General features: G+C 38.4%; 1 protein-coding gene across 1 annotated transcript in view; it reads left to right on the top strand.

Annotated features, from left to right (window-relative positions):
* Window positions 1–27215, top strand: part of ndufs4 (NADH:ubiquinone oxidoreductase subunit S4) — a 37464-nt gene extending 10249 nt beyond the window's left edge. Inside the window, exons 2-5 of the mRNA XM_041787821.1 lie at window positions 1748–1826; window positions 22848–23020; window positions 23288–23361; window positions 27008–27215. Of these exons, the coding sequence (XP_041643755.1) occupies window positions 1748–1826; window positions 22848–23020; window positions 23288–23361; window positions 27008–27111 (430 nt within the window). The 3' untranslated portion in view covers window positions 27112–27215. The remainder of the gene's footprint in view (window positions 1–1747; window positions 1827–22847; window positions 23021–23287; window positions 23362–27007) is intronic.
* The last annotated feature ends 281 nt before the right edge of the window (window positions 27216–27496 follow it).

The raw sequence follows: 27496 nt of genomic DNA, 5'->3' as shown, positions 1-27496 counted from the left end.
ATTTCTAGGGATGAACAATATTACAGACATGATATCGGTATCAGTAGTTATGAACATTTTTTGTCAATGTTTCCAGCTGAGATGTCGACCATAAATATAGACTATATGTACAAATGCTCAGTGTAAGTGGAGTTTGGAGCAGGACCAACAGACTTACATCAGTTGAATTCTGTCTGTATCCTTTTTCTATTAACTTTAAAGTATATTAGTATTGTAAAATCCAACATTGTGCATCCCTAATTATTACAATCTGACTCAACTGTCTGTTAGGCTCCAGAAATAGTAAACATGAAGATCAGGCGGGATTTCATTTTAATCTTCCCTGGTCTGCCCTTGTCTCAGTTTCAAAGAAAGTTGCACTAAAACAGGTAACTGTAACGTTTTGTGTTTATGTTTTGTTTTGCTTTACTGAATGAAACAATGTGATTTTTATCACATTGGCCTTACCAGCTTTAATTACCAAACGTTGGTCTCCTTATGCACAAGATGAAGTCATCAGATAGTTGCTGATGTTTTTGATGGCATTGCACAACCGAAACAAATATGTTGGTGTCTTATTTAAAAGTAATTTCCCAAATTGTATGGCCTAAAAGTGATTTAATAAAGATATTGATGAGAATAAATGAATATCTTCAATAGCCGCAACAGTTTGTCGGAAGGAAATTTTTGCTTTGGAAACAAAATCTCTTCACTGAAATGAGGAAAAAAAAGACAATCGATCAAAAGACAAAGAGCTTAACAGACTAAAGTCCTGTTTCTCATTTGAAAAGTAATGAAAAATACTCGAGATTTAAACTTGTTTTTATTCATCACTAGCTTTCATCTCTAACTTAGCACTAGCTTTTTCAAATATAGTAATTATTTTGAATTCAAAAAACCTTTTCCTGCAAGCTTTCCTGCAAAGGTCTTAAGGATTTAACTTGTAGAAACAGAAAAGGACAAGACTTCATTTGTGAAGCTGAAAACAACAAGTATTTGCTACTTTTCCTCTGTAAATGACTTAGATTTCTTTTCAGCTATTAGAGGAACAATCAATAACTTATCAAATCTGATACCAAACAAAATATTTAGCTGTAGAATCCAGCATTTTGGCAATACAGCCTTGTTGATATACAAACCTTTTATATTCATTATGAGTGTGATTTAAAATGTTTTATCCAAATGACGACTTATGCAGTTGAATATTGTCTTACATATTCCAACATTTTGACATTTTAAACCAGAAAGACGTGTTGTGTTGGTTGCAGAATTAACCTTTGCCTGTTTAATTTATCTTAAAATGAAAATATGAGACAGTTTAGGAGGACGTTGCAGTGTAAGAAGTCATGCATTTTGCATATATGTAAAACTGTGATAATCTGGTAATTACTGCGAATCAAATGATCTCAGATAGCCCCTTCCTGGCCGGGCCGTGATGGCACATTGCTGTTTTGTGACAGGACACGGCTGCACATTCACAAAGAGCTACACAGTCCTCGCCTGACAGTTGACCGCAGCCAACATTAAGCACGTCCTGTCATTAGGATGAGAACGAGAGTCTGCCAGAGATTCACCAGACAGAACTAATAGGTGGCGGGGGGGATTCCCTCCTTGTCTCTTCCCTTTTCTCAATGTCCTCATCCCACCTCTTCCTCCAAGATAGTGACTGTTGCGTAGTTTAACTTGTAGCAGTCATTTACCTCTGTGTTGCTTGTCTGTTTTTGGTTGCTTGTTCTTTGCGTGTAATGTCTATCTAATGGTTTTTCAGGTCTACAAGCACAACCACATCAAGGCTGGCAGAGAAATCAGGACAAGACACGCAACTTATCACAGTTGATGAGAAATTGGTAAGTATCCCTCCCCGTTCAACGTGACACAGGGATTGTCGTTTGTCTGGTCTACCAATTACCTCCCTGGAAAATCTGTTAAAAAACGCTCCTATTCTGTGCTGCCAAAATCTGCTTGCATTAGACAGTAGGCTTTTGTAACATTATGATGGAAAGGGCAAATGTTATCATTGGTAGTTCTGTCTGTGCTCACAGCTCCCAATAATCCTCTCTGCGGGACCCTTCCAACTTTTGGTAACAACTCATTAAAAAGGTGACTGCAATTAGTGAATAGATTACCCAATAGAGTCTAGGTGAAAAAGTACTTCAACATTATAATTTGACAAAGACCGATTCAATAAAATGCTGACCAGCTTTACTTTGATGTAAAATGTCATTGTAATAGAGCCAAGTTTACAGTGTGCAGTTTTTGTGATGTGTCCTTTTCTTGTGTTTTGCCAACACATCTAGGGTGTTCTAGATATTAAATTAAGCGCAACAAACTAGCCACGTCCTTGATGAACACCTCCCCAAAACACTGTCAGCAAAATCGTAACATTTTGACCTTATTGAACCCTCAGATTTTGTAGCTTTAATTGGATTATCTTTTGTTTAAAACGATAAATCCGCCAAGGATGCAGACTTCTTTTTCAATCCCACATTTTTGTCAGTTATTGATTGATATCTTTATTTTGATCATGTAAATGACAACTTAAAAACAGTTAAAAAGTACAAATAAGTGAACATCAAGAAATGAAAACAAAACTACCTTGGATCTGCAAATTCTCAAGCATCTCAGTTTACATGAGCGAAAAGGAGTAGGAAGAAGTAAAAAATTATCTAGCTAATCCTACCTGCTTAAATTTACTATGCTGCATAACTGAAATCATAACACTGTCTCAAATTTAATTTTCATTGCCTTTGCTGATATGTGATAAAAATGTTTTAATACTCTATCTTTCTAACTTGAGCACAAAAATAACCCTCTTCCCTGTGCTCCTGTCCAGTTCTGCTTTTATCAGTGCAGTTCTTTGAGCAGCTAATCCTCTAAAGGCAGAAGTGAGTCCTGCAGGTCTGACTGTTTGGCACTGATCTGTTCTATTTCTGCAGAACTTCGTTTCATCATGAGGCTTCTTTGTTTTTGCCAAAGTTCACACGTGTTGTCCTGTTACCAGTTCTGTGGACTTCATTTGAAAAGTTGGAAAAAATGGAAACCATAATGGAGGGAGTACTGAAAGAGTTACTTGTGCTGCATCAGAGTGATAACCCTAAACAGAGTGTCAGCAGGGCCTTTAAAAGTATTAAAAAGTTGTTAAATTGATTAAACCAAAATTAGGGCTATTAAAAAATATGAAAAAGTCTTAAATGCAAGACTAATGAAGTCTTAAATGTTGCTGCATTTTAAAATTTATAATCACCAGACAACAGTGAAAATAGTTTTTCTGCTTTTTAACCGCGATGTTCTTTTAAAACTCTGCCAGATTACTAAAATGTTTGTAACACATGTAAAGTCAGCTTTGGTTTATCTGCTGCAACAGTAAAGTGATCATCAATCGTACATATAATACATCAAAATCTGAATAAAAGAACATTAAAAGTATCGTGAAATGGGCGATAATGTTTTTTTTTTTTTCAAAAAAAAAAAAAAACCTAAATGCATGCTGTTCTTCGTAGTTTCAACTGAAGCGCAAAACTTGTAAAAAAAAAAACAAAAAACAAAGGACTTCAAAACTGTGATAGGGCTACTCTAGGTTGTTCATAAATAAGACCTTCCATTGTCGGCTACCTTGCGGTATCAAATCAAGATCTTTTCTCTCATACTCTAATCTCAAAATGCTGTAAGAAAGTTTACTTTGCATAGTACAACAAGAAATACTACTGGTATTTTGTTTTTTTTATGTTGTCACATTTTTATCCCACAGTCAGCACAAAACATATTCTAAACTGTGTCGCTAATGTAAAAGAAATTGTAGATGCAATAGAGTCTTAAAATATATGAAGAGGGTCTTAATAAAGGTCTTAAGAAATATCAAATTTAATATTAGATTTTCTGTATATACACTGTTAAAACAAGAAACTTGTAGTTGTCATCCTAAATTGAGTTACCTTAATTGATCCCAGTTTAACTATATAGCTTTTCTCTGTGCTGGTCATGTTTCTTAATCCCATTTCCTGATTTAAGCAATTTATTAGGTTTCTTCAAAGTAAGCAAATGTAATTTTTAGATAACCCCTTTAAAATGAAAATGCTATGTGTGCTGCCATTAACCTGTAAATTGGAGACTCTGCGGTTTCTTTTGTTTCAAATATTTCTGCAGGAAATGTTTGATTTGTCCACTGGTTTGGCTTCGACAAAAGCTTTGAAAGACAGTGTTTCTATTAGAAACATGTAAGAAAATCTAGCTCCACGGCCACTGGGTGATAGTGATGTGATTGGTTAAAGTTAGATTTTCTCAAGTGAAGTGTCACAGCTTTAATAGGTCTTATATTTAAGCAGACAGGGTATTTAATTGAGTGCCAAAGTACAGTGTGAACAGCTGCAAGTGTTTAATGTAGCCAAGGTTTACCATGCACCGACTGTACAAAACAAAGAGGAATCTTTGAAGTGAATGCTTTGTCATGAAGAGACGGAGGAGATAGGAGATAAGAGGGAACGAGGGAGTTTGGGGAGAATGTGGGAGTCTGTTGTGGACTTGTCTGGGGGGGTTTGCTGTGTGTGGGCAGCGTCAGTGCGCTTTTGTTCCAGACCAAAGCTGACCATACTGGCAGACAAACCTTTGGCTGGGCGGAGTGTCTGTCTCTGTCCTCTCAGTAGGGGCCACTGAGAGGAACAGCAGAGGAGAGGAAAAAAAAAGGGCCTCTAAAAAATGGGGAGGGGGTGAAAGAAAAGAAGCTTGCATGGAAAAAAGTTTGTGAGACACCCTGAGACTCACGAAAAAGACAGTGGCCACTTCAGTGTTGTCGGCCACAGAGGTTCCTTTGTGGCATGCTGTTGCTGGCGACGGCGGGAAGTACTCTAATGCTCACCCAGACAGGCCAAAAAGAGAGGCCCTCAGCTGTTTACAGTACAGTGGTCTCCGTCTCACATGGAAGAGGGCAATGAGAGCATTCTCCCTTTTGGGCATTCAGCGTATGTCAGCACGCTACTCATTCATCAGCCTGTCAATAAGTGTGAATTGCTTTCTGGTTAGACCAATCAAACAATGGTCTCGATCCACTGAGGGGTTATGTCGGGTTTGCACGCTGTCTCCCTCGAGCAGCCCGAGGAGAAAGTGGTGTGCCGCTTGTTCTCTAGTGAACTTTGCTGAATAACCTCATTTAGATGATGTTGCATTTTGGCCTGAGCAGATGATATTCTGAATACACTCCAAAAACTCAGAATGTTTGTGTGACACTCATTGTCTTGTCCTTGGTTCTCGTCTGTCCAAAAAATGCAAAGCTTACAGGAACTAGTGTCTCGGCAGCCATCTCCATTACAGGCAAATTTAAGCTGTGAAGGGCAAGAAGCTCCTGCAGGTTTGACATAAAAACTCCTCCACTAAAGACATTTTTTGGACATTTTGAAAAAAATTTACAGGAGGCTGTGGAGGAAATAAATCAGCATTTTTTAATAATTAATAAGCCATGAAAGGGCCCCAGATTAGTGGCTTTGTTTTAACATTTGAGGAAAGTATTCTCCAATTTTGTGTCTCTAAGCATTAAAGCTTCTTTCAGATTTTTTTTTCCCTTTTTTGTCTGTTTTTCTGGCTTGTTGTCATTTTTCAGGAGCAGAAGCAGTCATTTTCTGAAAAAAAAAAAAAAAAGGTACAAGCCACAGAACACAAGCAAACAGTAGCAAACCGCTGACATAAAAATGTAGAAATTGTAGCGTGCAGGTGGTTAACAAACTACGCATCCTTCGTACAAAGGAACTAGCAGCCTTCAAAGCAGCAGCCCTGAGTTTGAGCCCCCTCAGTCTATGACCACGTTAATCCACAGAACTGTCCTCTCAGTAAAGACATGAAAAGCACAAAAATAATCTTTGAAAAGGGCCGTCAGGATTAATGTATTAATTGTGATTATTTAAGTTCCAAAAATAGTGCATTCATTTTAAATAGCATGCGTTATTGTCCCACATGAACATTGTGTTATCAAAAATGTGCCTTTTCTTTGATCCTGTTTTCCTTTTCAATCAATGACAAACTCTTTTTCATGATAAAGTTCATGTTGTATTCTTTGATTTCTTATTTCCTTTTTATGAAAAGCATATCTGTTTATAAGCAGGAAGTTGGTTTAAAATGGCACAAAAACCCCTAATGAAACTATTTTAATACCAGTTGTGGAATTTCCAAGGCAACAAAAAGTGGAGATCAATAACAACTAGCCACAGAGATTCTGAGATGAATTGTAATAAAATATTTAAACGTTTGTCCAGCACTTATTAGCTAAGACCTGGATATTTCACTCAGGAGTCGGTGCAAAACTTCCTATTAAAAGTATTGCTAATAAACATGAGATATTTATTTGCGCATTTGCTGAGTGAACAAAATAATTGGGGCCGCCAAGATTAATTGCATTTGTTGTGACTAACTACGATCTATAATCAGTGCACTCATTTTTTAAAGCGCAATTAATCGCATGCTTTATTGTCCCTTTTATCTCTGGTGAAATCCACGTCAGTTTCTCCCTGTAGCCACAGTTTTATGTCCACCACTGCTCTTTTTTGTCTCATTTCACTTTAAAAACTCAGACAGCTCAGTGGACAAGTCAAAAGGCACCTGAACCATCAAAGATTTACCTTTAACTTTTCCCTGATTTGCTTTTTATTACTCAGCAAGTTCCTTTTATGGTTAAGTTCATGTTATTATCATTGATATACATAAAAGCAGGTCTGTATCCAAACATAAAGTCAGTTACCCATAGCTCAGTACAGTAGAAATATTCAGAATGATACAAAAAGGCAAAATAGTGGGATTTTAAGATTTGATTGAAAGGGTGTGATTAATTGCAATTAACTAATGATTAATGATTAATCACAAAGAAAGATTTTAATCTTTTGACCGCTCTAAAAATAACACATCGAAAAGAATATTAACAGCACTCTGAATGTGATGAATGTGCTTGTGTTAAGATAAATGGTTATTGTTGTATTCTTTTGTTTCCAAAACCTTTGAATTGCCAGGAACTCATATTTATCAGGTGTAATGATTTGTCAAGCAAAGATGCCAAACATTCCCCTAGTTCCTGCTTTCAAAGTGGCGAAATGTGCTTTTGTTTTTCCTACATGATTGCAAATTGATTATCTTTGGGTAATTGATTGCACTCACAGTGTGTAAAATATTCAGCTTTTTTTTTGGAAACTGTAAGCAGTTTCATTGTTTTCTGACATTTATGGGCTGAACAATTACTGTAAAATAGGCCCCAATCAGCAGATTAAATGGTGGAAAAAATGATTTGTTGCAGATTTTGCACGTTTCAATTTCTTTTTTTGTATTTAAAAGCTTAAAATCGTTAAAAACAAGCTTAAATCAAAGCTCTGAGGGTATTGTCTGAATTTCAGAAATGATGCCAAGTAGAAAGACCTGCGTGATGGAGCTCCAGTGCCCAAAGCTGTTCCCTAGAGTGCCCATGCCGACCTGCTTTTGTTTGTAATTACTGTTTGATTAAGCATGCTGGGCAGCTCTCAGGGTCCGGCTGGCTGGCCACTGATACACAGCTTTACACGGAATGTCTGCGACCTCGCTCAATTAGAGACCGGCCTTTGCTTTACTCTCTGGCCCTGTGGAGAGACAACCGCCGTTTTAACCTCAGCAGCTGCTGTGATATGCTTTCATACAACATCTCCCTCTTCTATCCCAGTTTCTGAGTGTCTGCTCCTGCTTCAGCTGTGGCCAAGTGTGCTCCCTCTCTGCACATAAAGACAACACCATAATCTTAAAGCGCTTGTGAAGCCTTGTTATAGAGTTCTCTAAAGGCACTCGGGTTTTACGAGACAGAGCAGGACAGTTATTAGAGTGTGGGGAATAGAAGGGGGAGGAAGACAGGGAGAGGGTTAGAGGATTAAATTGGTAAAAACCATTTGATTTCTGGCATATTGAGTTTGCTAATTTGAAATGTTAGATTTCTTGTGAATTTGGAGCACTCACTTGGAAAGTCATCTAACATCTGGTCCAAAGATGTGGGCTTGATGGCGGCGAGTTAGCCGAGTCTAAAGGCAGGTTGTTGGTGTTTTGAATGGCCTAAATTGGAATCAGATTGAGAAACCCAGAGCCTGTCAGTCAAGATTTATCATCTAAAGATATCAGGGAAGGTCACTCACAGGAAGCTGTTATACTCCAATTGTATTTGATTTGGACACGCCAGTTCACATCATAAAACCAAGGGGAAAAAAAACTTTTCTGGTGAATGAAGGATGCCACTGAAAAGTAACCCTAACCATTTTCTTTCATATTTTGAAATTACAATAAAATTTGGAAAATTATAGCAGTGAGGACAACAGAGACGCTAAATCACAATAAAAATGCAGGCATCCCAGCTCTGAGAATGTACAGTATTTAGCCAGAGCAGTTTAAATCTTCTGTACAGGGGTGCATATTCTCTAAGCCCATCTAGCCTCAGACACAGAGTGACCTACAGTGCAGCAGACCACATTCACCACCCCAACCCCCCCTTTCCTCTCCCTCTCATCCTCCTCTCCTACCCTTCCTCCCTCTGTCACACATACAGACAACTTAAGTGTCTGTTTTGTCTGGTTGCCCTCTCATACGGCTCGCTGATGCAGGAAAAAAAATCTCCTGGCTCAAGATTGGAGTAGTGGGTCAGAGGATGTTGGTCTTTCAAGAGGGCCAGACAAGAGGCTTTATTATGTATCATCCACTAAATAGTATTTCATTCATTAACACTCTTCCATAGAGACTAAGCCTCTTAAGAGGACTCCTCAGGCCTGTCAGCGCTGGCTAGTTTTAGGAAGTGTCTAGCTGCTAAGTGTTGTGTTTGCAGAGCGGATAAAAATGCTTGCTTCTTCTGTTTGCCCACACAACCATGTATTCAGAAGAATTACGCTAACAACTCTTTTTAAAGTTAACTTTGTAGTTTGATCGTCAAAAAGACACAGATTCCATGCCAGATTCCATCCAAGATTATCAAAATAAAATTCTCAACATAATTTATTTTTCATGAAATCATCTCTAATAATGGATCAGTACTCAAAAGTAGCTTCATATTTTTGAATGTTTGTTTTTGTATTGTTTTTCTCAGTCATCTATGAATGAAACTTAATGAGTATCCTTTTAGTCATAGGCTCTGTGGACTTGATAGACACTTTTTATGGACATTGTATGAATAACACACTATCAACTTACAGGAAAAATAACTCTTAGTTTAACAGATGACAAAAATATAACTATCAAAAGCTTTTAGATGTACAGAAGCCCTTCAGGGACATACCTTATACAGTTAATATCAGTATTTTTTCTTGACAATAAGCAAGTTTTCAGTTTCTTTCTTGGGATCTCAATTTATTCATCTTTCCTCTGGAAAACTATTTTTTCACTTAATAATGAGTTCATTTTTGTTGTTTTCCTCAAGATCTCGAGTTACCAAAGGAAAACCAGCATTGTTACCATGAGATAAACACATAAAGAGGACTAGATCTTTTTTTATGTCAAAGTGATTTCTACAAAGTAATGTCAATTTAACAAAAATATTTAAGGAAAAATAAGTGACTGCATATTCACCCCCTTTAAAGTGACTGACCTAATTCAACAGAGATCCAGCTGTTTGGTGCTAGCAGTCTCACAATTAGTGAAATGAGGATCACATGAGCGCAGTGAATGTGTTTCAGTGATTGTAGTATAAAGATGCCTTTGTCTGGAAAGTCCAGTCATTGGTTAATCAGTTTCCTTGGCTACCATTACACCCTGAAGACAAAAGAACACTTCAAGCAACTCAAGGAAAAGCTTATTGAAAAGTTAAAGTCAGGAGATGGAAACAAAAAACTTCCAAGACACTGAACATCCCCTGGAGTCCAGTTAAATCAATCATCTAGAAATCAAAAGCATATGACACCTGTGTAAATTTGTCTAGATCAGGCTGTCCTCACAAATTGAGTGGCCAAGCAAGAAAGAGACTAGGTAGAGAGGAGAGGCTGCCAAGACACCTTTGACTACTCTGAAGGAGTTTCAAGCTTCAGCAGCTGAGATGGAGGAGACTCTGAATACAACAACTGTTGACCTGGTTCTTCACCAGTCAAAGCTTTGTGGGAGAGTGACAAAGAGAAAGCCACTGTTGAAGAAAACTCATATTAAATCTGGACTAGAGTTCATCAAAAGGCATGTGGGAGACTCCATTGTCAAGTGGAAGAAAGTTCTTTGGTCTGATGAGACCAAAATGGGGCTTTTTGGCCATTGGAAAAAAAGCTATGTTTGGCAAACGCAAAACACTACACATCACCACAATCACACCATCTCTCCACTGTGAAGCATGGTGGTGGCAACATCATGCTGTGGGGATGCTTCTCGGCCGGCCCTTTAAGGCTTGTAAAGGTAGAGGGTAAAATGAACGCAGCAAAATATAGGAAAATCCTGGAGGACAATCTTACTCAAGAGAACTCTGGCTTGGGAGATTTATTTTCCAGCAAGACAATGACCCAAAGCATACAACAAAAGCTACACAGAAATGGATAAAGGACAACAAGGTGAATGTTCTGGAGCGGCTGAGTCAAAGCCCAGACCTCAATCCAATAGAGAAGGTGCATCTAAATACTGACTTGAAGGTGGTGAATATTTATGCAATCCCTTATTTTACATTACATATTTTTTATTTAATTTACATGACTGTGTAGAAATCTGTTTTCACTTTGACAATAAAGAGGTTAATTTGTCAACAAAGCTAAATAATATTGACAATGATTGATCTATAAAATTAATAATACTGAATAATACTGAATACTGTTTTTAGGCACCAAAAAATGTATTTATATAACTCTTGTCAGTGGGATTGTTAATTGTCATGATTTGTCAGCTGTCATAAAAAGCCTTGTTTCTTACCTGTGTTAAAGTGTTAAAATGTGTTTGTGACTGAGAAAGAAAGTGATAACAAAGTCATTTTAATGATCTTTTTGAACCTTCCCAGTCTTTTTTCCAGAGAGGAATTAGACAGAAGTTTGTGGAAGCATGCACCTCTAAAAAATTCTAGTGAAAAGCTAAAACAAAGCAGACACTAACGATTCATCCTGTCATTGGGACTTCTTTCAGGAGTTCTTTTTAAACACATAGGCAGAGGTCTAATGAAAACAATTGATGCAATACTTAATAGCCATTCGTTACCTGTTTTGATACCACAGCAACAAAAATAGAAATCCTACTCATCAATTATTGGGTAATTTCTTGTTTTCGATTACCGAAGATCACAAGCAAAGTCACACAATATGAATTGCACAAAACACTGGCAAGTTTCAGTGTTGAAACAGGCCAATATTTTTGTGAAAGTTAGTGTTGCTGTCCACAATCCAGCTGTACTGACCCATGAATTTAAACAGACCTCCACTGCTCTTTCTTTTTCTCTCACAGCAGCTTTTGGTTACAAATATTATTGAAGATCAGATGTTTTCAAAAGTTGTGTTCTTTTTGATTCTATCAAACATTAAAACAAGAGTAATGTATTGTTTTAAGACAACTAGTATTGAAAAGTACAAAAAAGTATCTAAGAATCAAAAATATTAACAAACTTGGTGCGGACAATTCGTTTGACAACTACATGCCTCTTCTGTCTGACAGGCCAAAAAGTTTTGTTATCATAGAATAAAACTGTCTTTTTTCTTACTAAAATACAACAGTTGTGGGTAGTATCTACAGGATTTTACCTTTGAAAATGCTCGTTGGTGGTGACTCAGAGATGCCATACAGCACAGACACAAACAAATGTGTCTGCATCTTTCTCTCTTCGATTCAGATCGGTATGTGTAATGCGAGATTGGAGATGACCCTCATGCCAGCTGCTTCTCATTCTCCAGTGTTGGACCCCTACCACACATGACCAAGCCACATAATATTTGTTTCTGTTAGAAACACCCACCCCCTATGTCCAATCTGTAATTGGCACGCTTTCTCCTCTTCAAAGATGTCTTAAGGTGGGAATGTCCATGAGCTGATGACTGACGTTCTCAGTCTGGGTGTTGGATTGTGGGATGGACAGTGAGGAGGGGAACGGGGGGGGTTAAGGGTGATGTGTTTGGCCTTTCACCACATGCTGACTCAACATGATTCAGCTCGGCTGACCCTTTAGCCCCTCCTGTGGTTTTGGCATACGGGTGCTGTGATAGACTGGACTGTACTCGTGTCTTGGCTATCACTTCATGTGCACCATTACCCGGTATAATGTCCTAATGTGTGTTGTTTGAAATGGGTATGTGAAGGCTGCTTTATTTGTGTATTTATTTGACCACTATACAAACAGGAAGTACATTCAAAACCTCAGTTTGGATTTGTAAACCCTAACAAATGTTAAAGTTTAGACTGCCAGTTCCAGCATTTTTAAACAATCCTCTCTTCTTATACAGCGTTATTTTATACTTATGACATATATTTGATCAGTTCAATGATTAAATACAAAAACAAATAATTAAAACAAACAAAAACACAGAAAATCTTCACATGAACAAGCTGGAATCAGAGGTAGGGATGGGTAGCTTTCACATTTGAACTGGTACGGTACTGATTCTCGGTACCTGTGAATCGGTACCGGTACACAACTGTACCAATTTTCGGTACTTTTGAGTGTGAATAATATGCAATAATTAATGTTATATAACCTCAAAACTGAGGATAACTTTACCTATGACACAGCTGCAGACATGAAGGAGTCTCCTCTCTCCCTCCTCTGAGGCTGATAGTTGAAGGTAGAATTAATTTGATTCACAGAGCCAGAGCACCAGTGTTTTAATAAAAACACTTAATCTTAAAAATAGGAAATTCATAACCAGCTGGTGAGACTTTGTTGTTCCTCCTCTTTACAGTGACGTTTTTGTTTGAGTGGAGCCTTTTTAAAATGCTTTGATTGATCTGCTGGACGACGTGCTGTCAGCGCTACTGTTGTTGTCTTTGTCCACTGTTGTATCTTACTGGGAAACAAAATGTCCCTTAACAGGACACTTTTATCTGGGAATATTCAGGCTGTTGCTGTCGTTGCCAGGACAGTGTGACACTGAGTTGCTCTCTGGTTTTCTGTCTATATGTGAGTTTGCTTCACATGTATCCATTCGGTACACGTCTGTACCTTACCGAATTGGTACAGTACGAATACACATACCTTCACTCTCCTGCAGCTGGCTGTAATGTTAGTTTACAGAACACGTTAATTCTTCTCTCTGTGTGTAGATCAGTAATGAGAAATGTTAACATTTAGGCTATTAATAACCACAGGTGCTGCAGCAGCAAAGTCGAGCATAATCACCCCATCAACAGATTTTAAAATTTTCTTAACCCCCTTTTTGGGACATGTAGATGAAGTTTATTAATGTTTTTAGTTATTTCAAGCTCTAAAGTTGTCCGTAACTTTTTATATGTTTCTTGTAAAGTCAGCTGGCAGCATGACGGAGCTCACCAGGCTGCACAACATGGATATAAATAATTAAGGCCGATCTTTATCAGCATCACCTCTCATCCTGCAGCATGAGCAAAAGGTCATCGTGAGGTCAGTAGGTCACAGAGCTACAACAGCACCATTGATGAGGAAAAGTTTACTTTTGAGGTAAAAAGCCACAGAATTTTACATGAAACCACAGGTTCTTTGTAGCAAACATTAACCTTTTAACTTCATGATGTACTCACCCATGACAGAACCAAAAAATCATAGAATCATGTCAAAATGAAGGCAAATCAACCCCAAAAAAGAAAATAATTGGAGAAAAACCGTAGAATGCAACACAGCTGTAGTATGTGAACATTATGGGTAAGGATGACTTTTACGCTCCTTTATTAGGCTTCGATGCCACCTGTACTGTAGGTTATCGCATTACACTATAGAGCAAAATAGACGGTTTGCCTCTAAAGCCACTTTATCAAAACAGTTACTGTTATCAGTATCTGCAAGTCTCATTCAAAAAAATGTTCAGTATTAGGGGTGTAAATCACCAGATTCCTCCCAATACGATATGATTTCGATATTTTGGACACGATTTTTTTCTGATATCGCAAAATCTGCCACAATATGATTTCGATTTGATTCAATATGGGGCCTAGGATCGATATCAGGTGATTTTGTGCAAAAAATTTCACATAGTTACAGAAAAAAAAAACAGTTTCTGCAATTAAATTATTGACAGGTCTCTGTATTTAATAAAAAATACGTCTTTAACAAAAACAACAAAGACCTGATTACCCCGATTACCTTTAAATTAGGAAAACAACTATGCACATTTGTGTTAAAACATATTGATTTAAAACAGCAAACATTTTCAGTACCAAATATTTTATTTCCTCACATCCCCAGATTCCTTTAAAGCACCAAAAGCTATGGACTTTTTCTGCAACCCTTTATAATAATGATCAAAATGTTGTGCCTGTGTTCCCATTTTAGATTTTTTTCTTAAACTTATTTACACACATGTGGACTTCAACAGATATTTCTGCTCTATATCAGCCCTTCATACTTTACTCAGGAGCCTGTTAATGTGGCAGATAGTTAAATTAGTTTATTCACCTTATGAGATTTAAATGAGGTAAAATATGTGGCATATGATGTTATATAATGATTCTTTATCATTTTTTATTTATTGTAACCTTGATTTTAATAAATGAAAGGGTTAGACAAATTACTAGAGCAAAGTTTTATTTTAAAAGACGTTCCTGTGATGTTCAGCTTTATAACAAGAGTGAGGGGGTGGGGGTATACAGGCAACAGCTGTCCTGCTTGAACCACGCTAAGTTTGGACAGCTTATATTTTCATTATAAATCTAATGTGAGACGGAGATGTAAAATAAGTGTATCAAAGGAGATATGCAACAGCAGACTTTTTCCTCTCTGTGTATCTGCTGAAGACAGCACTCACTTCCTCTGCCATTACAGGTGGAGTGTTTTTATCCGTGAACGATCTCATACGGTGGTTATATACAGATAAAGACGTAGATGTGGTCGGCAAACTAAGGGGAGAGATCCGTTCTGCAGTAGCGTCTGTCTGAAATGTATCCACACAGCAGAGAGAGGAGAGGATATCCTCTTTCCCTCAGCCGCGAAACTTTAAGCCATGGCTGCTACTTAGTTAGCTAGCATGTTGAGGACGCTGCCTGGGGCGGAAACTGTCAACGGGCGTGCAGGGGGAATTTCAAAATAAAAGCGTCACTTGAAGCATCCATTTAGATCGATGTTTGACTTTCCATCGATCTGATTGGACTATCAATCAACCAATCGATATATTGATATACATCGATGAATCATTACACCCCTATTCAGTATTGACAGCAAAAAGACAATCAGGGCCTCCCTACTTCAGCATGGTGCTAGTAAGAATCAAATGATATTGATAACTTTTCAGTGCCACAATGACAAATTTAGAAGTCCTATGCATCTAAAACTGTGTCATTTCTTGTATTTTTTTTTTTTACAACTAAATGTGCCAGCAGTGTCAACAAAGTTCAGCCAGTGCGCTCTCTCTTTGTCTTGCAGCAGGTTTTGATGAAAGGAATAACTGAAGATCTGAAGTTTTCAGAGCTTTGATTTTCTTGCTACCAATCATTAAAATAAAAACAGTGTCTTTTCATTTCAAAAGGTGGAAACGAAAAGGAATTGAAACAATGAAAATTTGGACATCTACAACACATGATCTCCTATGGGTGGTTTTATTGGAGAGTTGCTCATTTTCACTGTTATAATTGAGCCGTCCAGGATCATTACAAGAACAGATGTGAATTTCCCTTTTTCTGGTTTATTTTAGGTCCAGAATAATCCTGTTTTACTAAAGATGGCACAAAGGGAGTATCAGATGATGAAGTGGAAAAAACAGGGCTGTTCAGTTCACTAAGTGAGTGAACAGTAATGTTCTCACAAAGCTCATGTGAGCTGCCACTCAAACCTGCAGGTGGACTCGATATTTAATTCATATCTGTCTGGTTAGAACATACATGTAATGCCTGTGCATTGACTTCATTTTCTAATTGGTGGATCAAAAAGAAACTTCTGATTTTTCCTTTTAGACTTTTTTTTTTCTTTCTAGAGTGCAACTTTTGACTGCTGGACATGTGGAGGTTTAGTTGTAAATCCTCTGCGGGGGGAGGATGTGAAAGGATTTTCAGAGAGATTGTTACCTCCGCCAAGGAGGTTATGTGATTGGATGGGTTTGTTTGTTAGTTTGTTAGTTAGTTTGTTTGTTAGCAACATAACCAAAAAAAGTTGTGGACAAATTTTGATGAAATTTTCAGGAAATGTCAGAAATGGCATAAGGAAGAACTGATTGGATTTTGGGAGTGATCCGGATCACCGTCTTGATCCAGGAATTTTTTAAAGGATTCTGTACTATTGGGAGATAGGGTTAATGGTGGAAGTCTGCGCTCTCCGAGTGCTTTTCTAGTTTAAGAGTGAGGTGATGGCACAAACGGTTGTAGAGGAGGATATTTTGCTTTACCTGGTTTCCTTCAACACATCTTCAGTTTGGTGTTTTTCCTCACTGAGGGGAGTTTCACTAGAGCTTTGATGGAGGGGTTAAAATATTGCAGCGCTTCTTGAACATTTAGACACATTTCAAGCATCAGGTCACCCCCAATAAAACTTCCTTTTCAGCACCTTGAAATTTTAACCTAAAAATAAGTTTTTTTACTTGTTTACACAGGAATCCGTCCCAGGTCTCTGTCGGAGCATAAGGGGTACCAGCTTTTAGCATTCTGGTGGGCCCAGCGGCCCCACAGCGACAAGCCCCTATGCTCTTTATTTGGCCTGTAGCCTGGAGGTGTCAGAAATATCGACACGCTTTCACGTGACGGAGACTTTGCCAGCCTTTCTCCCCCCTTTCTTAAGCCCAGCATTCTGCCTGCCCAGCCAGGTATTGTAGGGCCCTGTGAAGGCCCTGTGAATAGTGTCAAACTTGATAGTTCTCATTTTGCTTCCTGTACATGGCAGAAGAAAAAGTGCCCACCGTGTGGGTTTTCCTTTTGTGATGGCCCTCTCTAGTCCTCCTGGGAACACACCACATTCCAGCCACGATCTTTCCCTTTGTGAATCCGGGTATTGTGGCTCAGTCTGTTGTGCCGATAACCCTGCAAGCTCTCACTGTAATGCATGCAAGTATCGCAGTAGTCTAGACTTGTATTTCGGCAACCAGTGCCAGATAATGAGCAGAGTGTTGTCAGTAATTGGAACACCTTTTGTTCTGACATATCCTCCCTTATTCTTGAAGGAGATTTTGTGCTCATCCAGGCCTAAGATGTGATTTAAGGTCTGCTACATCTGGACAGATTATTGCATCAGTTAACCATACATGGGCCTCATGTGTCAGTTATGGTTTATGTAACGTACATACGCATAACCATAGTCTGGTCTGCTAATCCCAGGGGTATCATTTCTAATGCGTCTCAGAGAGGGATTTATGCAACTGTCCCCCTGAAGAGACCACAGAGCTGCTAAATGTTTCTTACTGCAAATTTATTTCACCTCAAACTTAGAAGAACATTGTTTTTTTCCTCTGACTTTTTTCCTCTGACTCACTGCTCCAAATCTATAATGGTTCGCTGGGATCAAAGTATTTAATGGTTCTTGTTTTTGCTCCAGAATTTTCAGGAAGTTTTTCTTACCTCTCACATTCAGAGTAAAACAGCTTTGAACGTTATCCATGAAAATAAAAGATTACATCCGTCAGAAAGGCATGTTTTAAAACATTATAATCCCCTGCTGCACTCTCCAAGATGAAAAAAAATTAACCTGGCTCCTCGTTTAACTGCTTTTTTTGCACTTTTCCATGTGTTATTGTGTCATGGAGCGGCCACCATCAGCCTCTTTGGGTGAAGAGAACATGTTTTCTTCCTCTCTGTGACAAGAAGGAATTGTTAAGGTTAAGCAGATAGGGCAGCCGGAAATAATTACAGAGCACTTGTGAAGTGTTTTCCCCCTCTTTTGTTCGTCTTTTCCCTTCCATTTGAACCATCGTTTCAGGGTGCAGATCTTGTTTATGATCAAATTCAGTCTGGTCTTGCCTCCGAGCATGGCAAAAGATGTCTCAGTGAAACGTGCAGTGGTTTAGCAGTCATACCTGTAATTTACTGAGCTTAAATACCAGTGAACCCTCCTTCACTAAAGGAAGGACGGGCTTTTGTGTGGAGTTCACGCAAAATGACCCCTTTTCTACAAATCAAGCAGCAGATGACAGACAATGATGAAAATTTGATTCTTTGAAGTTGTAACGGCCGTTGAGATGTGTAAAATTCTTGTATTGAAAGGCGAGTGCCCTGGAAAGCCCTCAGTCTTTGGGTGGCTGGTGCCTGCATGCTGGGAGGTGGGTCTGTGTTTTGTCGCAGACTTCCCATTGCTTGTTTGCTAATTCCCTGAAGAATTGGACCTGATCCTTGATAGGAGCTTGAAGGGGCTCCAGTTGCTCAGGAATATGCATTTAGTGCACCATAAGGCCCCTCCTCCTCCTGTTTTGGCGCTGGCCTACTTTCTGATAGTCTGGAATAAATCACCTCAAGTATTAGGCATCAATGTCATCCACCTCAATGCTAACGAGCACGGACAACATATGAAGATAGCCGTTAGCATCTTTTTTCTCTTTTGTCGTCAGACTCTTGTAAGATGCTATATACTTACTGCAAAAACTCAAACCAAAGCAGGTTTGTTTGTTCAATTTCAGGTCAAAAATATCTAAAAAGGTGGGCTGGGCACCCCTGACTGTAAGATGTGACAGGCATAGGTTCTTATTTATTTTTAAAGCCTTTCTTGGTAAAATGCCATCATATATCTCATCTCTAGTAAATCAGTGTCATAATCAGTACCCAACGAGATCCAGTAACTTCCTGATGTTTGAAGTTCCACGGGCAAACTCTTTATCTGGAAGAACTTCTTTCAGCTTCTCTACTGCGTTCACTTGGAACACTTTACAACAAACATTTAAACTGCAAACACTTGTTCCTATTGGTCACTTTAAAACTATGGTAATGAACTATTCTGCTTTTGAATGTAACTGTTTTTAATTGTTGATATTCATTTTATCATTTTTTTGATGCATTTTATTGGTTGTACTCTCGACATCATTGAAAATGAGGGAATACCCTCAATGGTTTTTTGAGATTAAATAAAGAATGAATGAATGAATGAATGAATGAATTACACTTACTTTAAGTCGCCTTAATCTGACAAGTCCAGATAAACCTAGATAAGCCCTACATTTTATGTAAAATCAAAAATCCACAATCTCAAAATATTAGAATATCACAAAACATCAGTCAAATAAAGGGATTTTAAATACAGAAATGTTCACCTTCTGGAAATTTAGGCACATTTTTGCACTCAGTAATCAGTCAAAGCTCCTTTTGCACAAATGACTGCATCTCTGCAGCATGGCATTAGGTCAGTCAGTCTGTGGCACTGCTGGGGTGTTATGAAGCCTAGGTTGTGTTGATTTTAATCTTCATCTCATCTGTATTGTTGAGTTGTGTTCCTCTCATCTTCGTCTTGGCCAGTGATTTCCAAACTGTTCCTGCGGGGCCGCCCTTTGGCAGATGATAATATTCTAAAGAACTTTTACTAGATATTCTAATGATTTGAGATGACCCAGAAAAACAACCCAGATGAATTTTGTGCATGACTATTCAACTAAAAGATATCAAGATTTGATTGTTGATCTACAGGTACATCTCAAAAAATTAGAAGATCAAGAAAAAGTTCAATGTCTTTGTCACTCATTTCAGAAAGTGAAACCCATATATTATATAGACTCATTACACATAGGGTGAAATATTTCTAGGCTTTTTTCCTTGAAATGTTGATGATTATGGCTTACAGATAATGGAAACCCAAAATTCAGTGTCTCCGAAAGTTAGAATATTGTGAAAAAGTTCAGTAATGGAAAATCATTGTGTCACACCCTAATCAGCTAGTTAACTCAAAACACCTGCAAAGGTTTCCTGAGCCTTTAAATGATCTCTCGGTCTGGGTCAGTAGGCTACACAATCATGGGGAAGACTGCAGACCTGACAGATGTCCAGAAGACAGTCATTGACACCCTCCACAAGGAGGGTGAGCCACAAAAGGTCATTGCTGAAGAAGCTGGTTGTTCACAGAGTGCTGTATCCAAGCATGTTCATAGAAAGTTTAGTGGAAGGAAATAGTGTGGTAAGAAAAGGTGCACCAGCATAAGGGATGACCGCAGCCTTGAGAGGATTGTCAAGCACAATCCATTCAAGAATTTGGGGGAGCTTCACAAGGAGTGGACTGAGGCTGGAGTCAGTGTATCAAGAGCCACTACGCACAGACCAACCCTAGACATGGGCTACAAATGTGGCATTCCTTGTGTCAATCCACTCCTGAACCAGAGACAACGTCAGACGCGTCTTTTCTGGGCTGTGGAGAAAAAGAACTGGACTGTTGCTCAGTGGTCTAAAGCCCTCTTTTCAGATGAAAGTACATTTTGCATGTCATTTGGAAATCAAGGTCCCAGAGTCTAGAGGAAGAGTGGAGAGGCACAGAATCCCCATTGCTTGAAGTCCAGTGTGAAGTTTCCACAGTCAGTGATGATTTGGGCTGCCATGGCATCTGCTGGTGTTGGTCCACTGTGTTTTCTGAAGTCCACAGTCAACGCAGCCATCTACCAGGACATTTTAGAGCACTTCATGCTTCCTTCTGCTGACAAGCTTTATGGAGATGCTGATTTCATTTTCCAGCAGGACTTGGCACCTGCCCATGATGCCAAAGGTACCAAAAGCTGGTTCAATGACCATGGTGTTACTGTGCTTGATTGGCCAGCAAACTGGCCTGACCTGAACCCCATAGAGAATCTATGGGGGATTGTCAAGAGGAAGATGAGAGACACCAGACCCAACAATGCAGACGACCTGAAGGCTGCTATCAAAGCAACCTGGGCTTCCATTACACCTGAGCAGTGCCGTAAGCCATAATCATCAAAATCTGAAGAAATAAAGACTTGAAATATTTCAATCTTATGTGTAATGATTCTATATAATATATGAATTTCAGTTTCTGAAATGAGTGACAAAAAATATTGAACTTTTCATGATATTCTAATTTTTTGAGATGTAGTCTGTATATTAGCCTTAACCTGACACTGACAGCATTGGGAAAGGGCAGAGCCTTTGAAAAATCACTCAGAGGGTGATTGGATGAACGTTCTGTCTGTCACATCTTTACGGGGCAATCAGAGCAATAAACACGTGACGTAGCCGCTACCGATGCTGTTCTTTGTTCTTCTTTTAATGAAGAAATGTTGTCAAGTTCTGATAAAACTGATGCTGGCAGAAGCTTATGTCACGACTCCGTCATGCCCAAAAGTACTGCCCCTCGATGCTGATTGGTCCTGTCACTTTCTAACCAGGCATGAACTGTTCAGATGAGAGCTTTGCAAAATGGATTTGCCAGTGAGAAACACAGAAACGGGCGTATCCATTTGCTTTGCAAGTTTATATCAGCATGAGCGTGTCGTAAAACACCAAGTCAGTGTCTAAATTATTTGGTAGATCTTATTTCAAGATGCTTGACATGTGAAATGTGGCATATGTAAGTAATTGTATATACTTTTGACAAGAAATTGGACAAATCATATCGCACACACTTGCCATTTAAGGTGTAAAAATGTTGTTGTTGCAGGCATGGATGATTCTGCATTGATGCAGTTGGGGAACAGTATTGGTTACTGTGTTCTGATAATGCTTTACTGTCTTGCTGGACCTAGAGAGTTTTTTTTTATTTTTGTTTTACAATGTAAAGACACATTTCTAAAGCACTTTTTTAGTAATGAAAGATGGATCTGATATTATCCAACTGCTTGTCTTTACTAATAAAGAGGTAGCCATGTGCAGTAAAAAAGAAAATTGATGATTCAGCCATTGTGGTGCATTGTGATACTGAATCAAATTGAATTGTTGTCTGGATCATCATAATCATATTGAGTTGTGAGATCAGTAAAGTTGCACAGTCCCTACAGATCATAGCTTTCTCTGTTTAATATCAAATGTATTATAACAATCATAACTTTTTAAGCACTGCTCAGCTGCTTGAGCACTGCTGGACATTTACAACATCATAAAGATGAATAGCACCAAAGTAATGTTCTGACTGCTGAAAGAAGTGCATGGTGCTCAGCTGGAATTATTTCTTTATTTGAATTTAAAATCTCTTGAAATCATGCAGATGTGACAGTGTTGGGGATTGTTACCAAAACAAAGATGTTTTTAAACATTTTGGGGAAGATTTTGTGGACCATGATGTTTCTGCTCCACAGTCCTCATAATAATACTTTCTAATTCCACAGAAAGAACAACCGATCACACAAAGAATAAAAGAACAATCCAAACTTTTAGATGTTTTACTGAGCGTGTAATGACGTCTGGTCCACGGATGTTTCATCTTTCATTGTTTTCTGACATTGTAGATGTATTTGAGTTATTTTTTACTCTGATATTTACAACTGGGGCTAAATCTTTAACAATTTATGAGAAGAACAAAAATATAAAACATGAAACATTTGGTTCATGTACTTTTTAAAGCCTCTGATTTTCCTCGCACCATTTTTCACTGACATGGAGAACACACTGTCTGAGATTGAGGTTGTATCTTTTTAAACACCTGCAGGCTGGCTTCAGAACATCGGTTTTTAACAAACATGCTGTATGAACCCAGGACAGCGCTCACCAAACAACACTCACTAAGTCAAATGAAAGTCAGCAGTGTTTCTGAGGAGTTGACACACTTTGTGGCTTAAATGTGAAGCTTTGGCTTCTTTTGATTTTGTTTCTCAGCCAAATCTTTTTTCTTTTATGGTTTCAGCAACGTGTAGTGATAAATAATGTATGAACCATTTACTTCATTCCCCTTCTGATAGTAACATGCTCTTCTTTTGTGTCTTTTTTAGGACATCACCCCTCTGACAGGTGTCCCAGAGGAGCACATTAAAACCCGTAAAGTTCACATCTTTGTCCCGGCCAAAACAGCCATGCAGTCTGGAGTCAACAGCACCAAGAAGTGGAAGATGGACTTTGACACCAGAGAACGTTGGGAGAACCCGTTGATGGGCTGGGCCTCGACGTAAGAACCTTCTACCTGTACCTGACAATATCTGATTAAAAATATAGATGTACTGGGCGCTGATAAAGTAGTTTAACTTTTAGCAAAATTTGATTTGTTTAAAGTTTATCTATAAAGCCCAAAGGTAAAAATCAGAACTACATTCAGCACCCTTCATGCTCAGAACCTCAGTGTGAGATAATTCTTTCTTAAACTGGATCATAAAATGTTTCTTATGCTGTAACTTATTCAACTATCTGTTGGCTGACAGCTCTTTATGTTTTTCAGTGCTGACCCCTTGTCCAACATGATGCTCACATTCTCCTCCAAGGAAGATGCCATTGCTTTTGCTGATAAAAATGGTAATATCAAGAATTTTCAGAAATTTAAAAATGAACATTAAACTAAACATTCAATGCATGACTGATATACTAAAATAATCACAACTGTTGAATCCAGAATTCAAGTCGCTCTGGTGTATAAGATACTTTTGTTCTGGGGATGAAGTGAAGTCCCAAACATGCAAATATTGCTTAGCTTTTTCTTGTTCATTCTGTCTATTCCATATAGTGTTTAACCCTCTGATGTCTAAGGGTTTTTCCTTAAATTTTTAAATTATTTTTTAAATTTATCTTTTCAATTTTCTTGCAAGTAACACAATACCCAAATATTCAATATCAAAATTTTCAGTCTCAACTCTTTGCATACTGAGGCCCATTTTTGTCCTAGAGGACTGTGTAAAGTTATTTTTGCCCGAATGCTGAATTTTCCAGTCTTTGAAAAATGTTTAATTTCTCGTGAAAACACACCTTCACTCCTGTGGATGAATTGTTTTGGTGCTTGAAATAGGTTTACCAAAGTCTTAGCTTCATAAAAAGAATATAAATATATGAATAAAATAAAAGTTAAGAGCAGAAAACATGTCTAAAATTAAATGTTCACATATCAATTTTTGAGCATAAATGTTGTCCATCCCTCTATTTTTACCAAAATGAAGGTGGTCATCTTCATCACTGCTTTTCAGTGTTTGTTTCAAGGCCTCTGCAACATTCAAACTCCTCGCCATCATCAGAGATCAACAGGTCTGATTCTCTCCTCTCACTCCTGTCTCTTGCCTCACCTCTCCTGCAAAAACTGTGATAGGGAGGGGCTTGGGGTTTCCACAGTATCAATTGGTTGGAAAAGGTTGATGTGGCAAAGGATTCAATCAATGACACACAGTGAGAGGTGACAATATGCACCCATTGCTTTCTGATTGACCCTGTAACTCCGGATGTGAATCATGTGGGATGAGATGAGATTCTTCCATTCACGGAAGTGTTTGAACTGCATTTCTGTGACGTAAAATGACAAAGATTTTGATAAAAACAGAGAGAAAATGCGCTGACGAGTGCTTAGACCTCAGAGGGTTAAACTACTGCTATCAGCAGTGAGGTAGCTGAGCTCTTCAAACTTGTGAAGTAAAAACCAAGAGCCATCAATTTGCTCTGATACTCTACCCACCTGCACTGGTCACTGTTGTCTTCAACTTAACAGTCTTTTGAATCAAACGGGCACTCTTCAGGCTTTTTTTATTTAGCAGTTCACCACTGCTTCATATTAATTCAGGATTATGACCTAATGAGGGAGTAAAGCTATAAAAAGCAGAGCTGCAGGCTGGTCTGTCTCACGTTTTGCACAGTGAACCAGCTGCTTGCAGCACACAACAAATGATGGATAACTTTCATATCGTGTCAAGTGGTTGAGGGTGACGACTGCACCTGTGATCATGACGGCATGCCTCATACTGGTATACTGGTGTAAGCTGTATATATTAGAAGCAGATAACTCTTTAGAATAAAACACCCAGAGTGTAAGCAGCATACCTATTTTCATCTAAGAAGTTGGCTGCAGCTAATATACCAGTGCAGCTTATATACTAGTATAAAGCGCTGAGACACACAACATCATAACCACAAGTGGGAGCAGCTGCCATTGTCACACACTGCACAAGACCTAACATGATTGAAAATTCACCTCCTTTAATGTGTACTTCAAACAGCAACTCACTGCTCAGTGCTGAATTACAGAACAACACAGACCACACTGGGATGCAATGGTGCCACATTTTAACCACTTTTCTCCCTCATAAGCAATAACCCTCAATTAACATTAGAACAGTTGTTGGGTTAATTTTATCTGAGGTTTTTCTTCAATTGTATCTAACTTTGATACAATTTTTAAGTCTGTCAGTCATTGACTTTTCCTGAAAGTTTATTGTGTAACACCTGGTGTCTTACAAAATTGTTCCTCGAAATGCCATGCACGTACCCCATAAGAAACCAATCATTTTCCCTGTTTTAAATCACACCAGCAGATAAACAATAGATATTACTACGGAAATCCCCCTCTGCAGTGCTTAATTACAAATCATAGATTGACCTTCAGCATAGATACCACAAGCAAAAAAAAAAAAAACACAATTATGAGTGTGAAATATCAATTGATTTTCCCAATACTTTGAGTGAAGAAGAATTGGATGATGGGGGAAGTTTCAGGACTAAGTGGCAAGTCTTAAGATGGTTTTTAATGTGATGGATCATCATTTGACTGTAATCTAGTTCTCTTTCCTGGGTTAATGAGCTGTTTATTGTCCGTGGTTAAATAATTGCTCTTGATGAGTGCTAGTAATGTAAACCAATGCAAATAAAGGGTAAATTTTACCCACTGCCTGTTTTAGATACATAGAGATCCTTGGTGGTTCTAGTGTTATTTTATTTATTTTATTTTATTTTTATTTAACCAGGATTTGTTCCCATTGAGAGACAAAAATCTCTTTTACAAGGGAGTCCTGGCCAAGACAGCAGCACAGTAAGTTTCACATATATGACATTAGAACAGGACGTGGAACATAGGTTACATCAATCAGCAGATCAGCAGCTTTCAGCAGAAAAACAGTGTTGAAAGAAAACAGGAAGTATACTGCTAAAAAACAAACTTTGTGGAGCGCTGGTTTGACTTCAAACACTCATCAGTCAGGGCAGGGCAGAGTAGGGCAGAGCGACTCGCTGGTTTTAAGTTTGTCCAACAGCAATGCCTGCAGTCTGAGAGCCCAACGTCTGTACTTTAGCAAACTCCATGTGGTGAAAACAGGTGGTTGTAAAACGACACGGCTGCACAGAAACTGCATTTTGTGGACTCTGCTGAATGAAATGGAAATCATCTCGCAGGAGGTTAATTTCCACCGCCACCACCACCAAAAAAAGAAACAAAAAAAAAAAAAACAGACTGCAGCTTATATACAGGGGTAACTTAGACTTCAGATTTTCTACTGTTGGTATTCAGAGTACATCCTGCTCACATAATCTTATGGCAAATAATAGAGGGATGACACAAACCAATCAATGAAGTTTTGGGAAATTGTCATTGGAAGGACTGACTGCTGCTCAGACAGTAACCAAAAGTGTCCTTGAACTTAGTTTAAGTAAATGTAAAGATATTTGGTTATCATTTGCATAAGCACTGTCAGAGAGTGAGTCACACAGTATCTCTGAACACCTCGGTCATCTTGAAGGGCAACTAGGAGCATTAGTCATTGTTTTATGCTGTAAATTTTTGCTGAATCTTGACCTTTGGGATATTACTAATCCCTTAAAATAAGATGGTAGTTGCAAAAATAAACATCACAAAGCATTTAAGACACCTAATGACATCATGTAATAAAACATGAAGAGGATACTTGAAACCCTTTAATAATCAAACCTGTGTTAGTTAAAGTCAACCCTCGTTTCTTAACAAACACAGAAAGTTCACTGGAACTGAGAGAACTGAACCATCTGGTGGAGTTTGTTGAAACGAAGCAGAGGAAAGCGACCTTTTCTGTTTATCGCACTATGAAAGTGATTAGTGCTCTCCTGACTCCTCACAGCCTGTTGATGTCGAAGTAACACCTCATTGTTGTTGGAACTCATCCAAAGTGAATATACTTTCACCCTCATCTCTTACACTCATATTTATGTTTGACTTCAGGCTGGAGCTACGACATCACAGAGAAAAGGAGCTCAAAGCCCAGAGTGAAGTCTTACGGAGCAAACTTCTCCTGGAACAAGAGGACAAGGAGGTCTGCGAAGTAAACTGAAGATGGCCACCTGTTAGCTGCTCTGACCCTGAGTGTGTCCCACTGCAGACCTGTATCATTCTTGTCAATAAATGCATTATTATATATGTTTAAAGCAAATATTTGGGTCATTATCGCCTTTTTCTTCAAACACACACCTCATTACTGACTACCAAATGTGCTCCACTGCTTTAATGAAGTGTTTGTTCCCTGAGTTGTGCAACAGCAAAACAAAGGAGAACATATTAATACAATTAGAGGCTGTTTAAACACAGAGATGAGTGTATCTGAAGTCAAGCAGCAGTGACATTTTTCCTGGATGAGTGTTTGTTTCCATCCTGATACCTGAATCGTTTCAGTTTGTGCAAGAGGATCACGAGTTTTTAATAGAAGGCCAAATA

The sequence above is a fragment of the Cheilinus undulatus genome, linkage group 5, assembly GCF_018320785.1.
Source record: "Cheilinus undulatus linkage group 5, ASM1832078v1, whole genome shotgun sequence".
Taxonomy (NCBI): Eukaryota; Metazoa; Chordata; class Actinopteri; order Labriformes; family Labridae; genus Cheilinus; species Cheilinus undulatus.
Note: the sequence above shows the minus strand (reverse complement) of the source record. Positions and strands in the feature narration are given on the sequence as shown.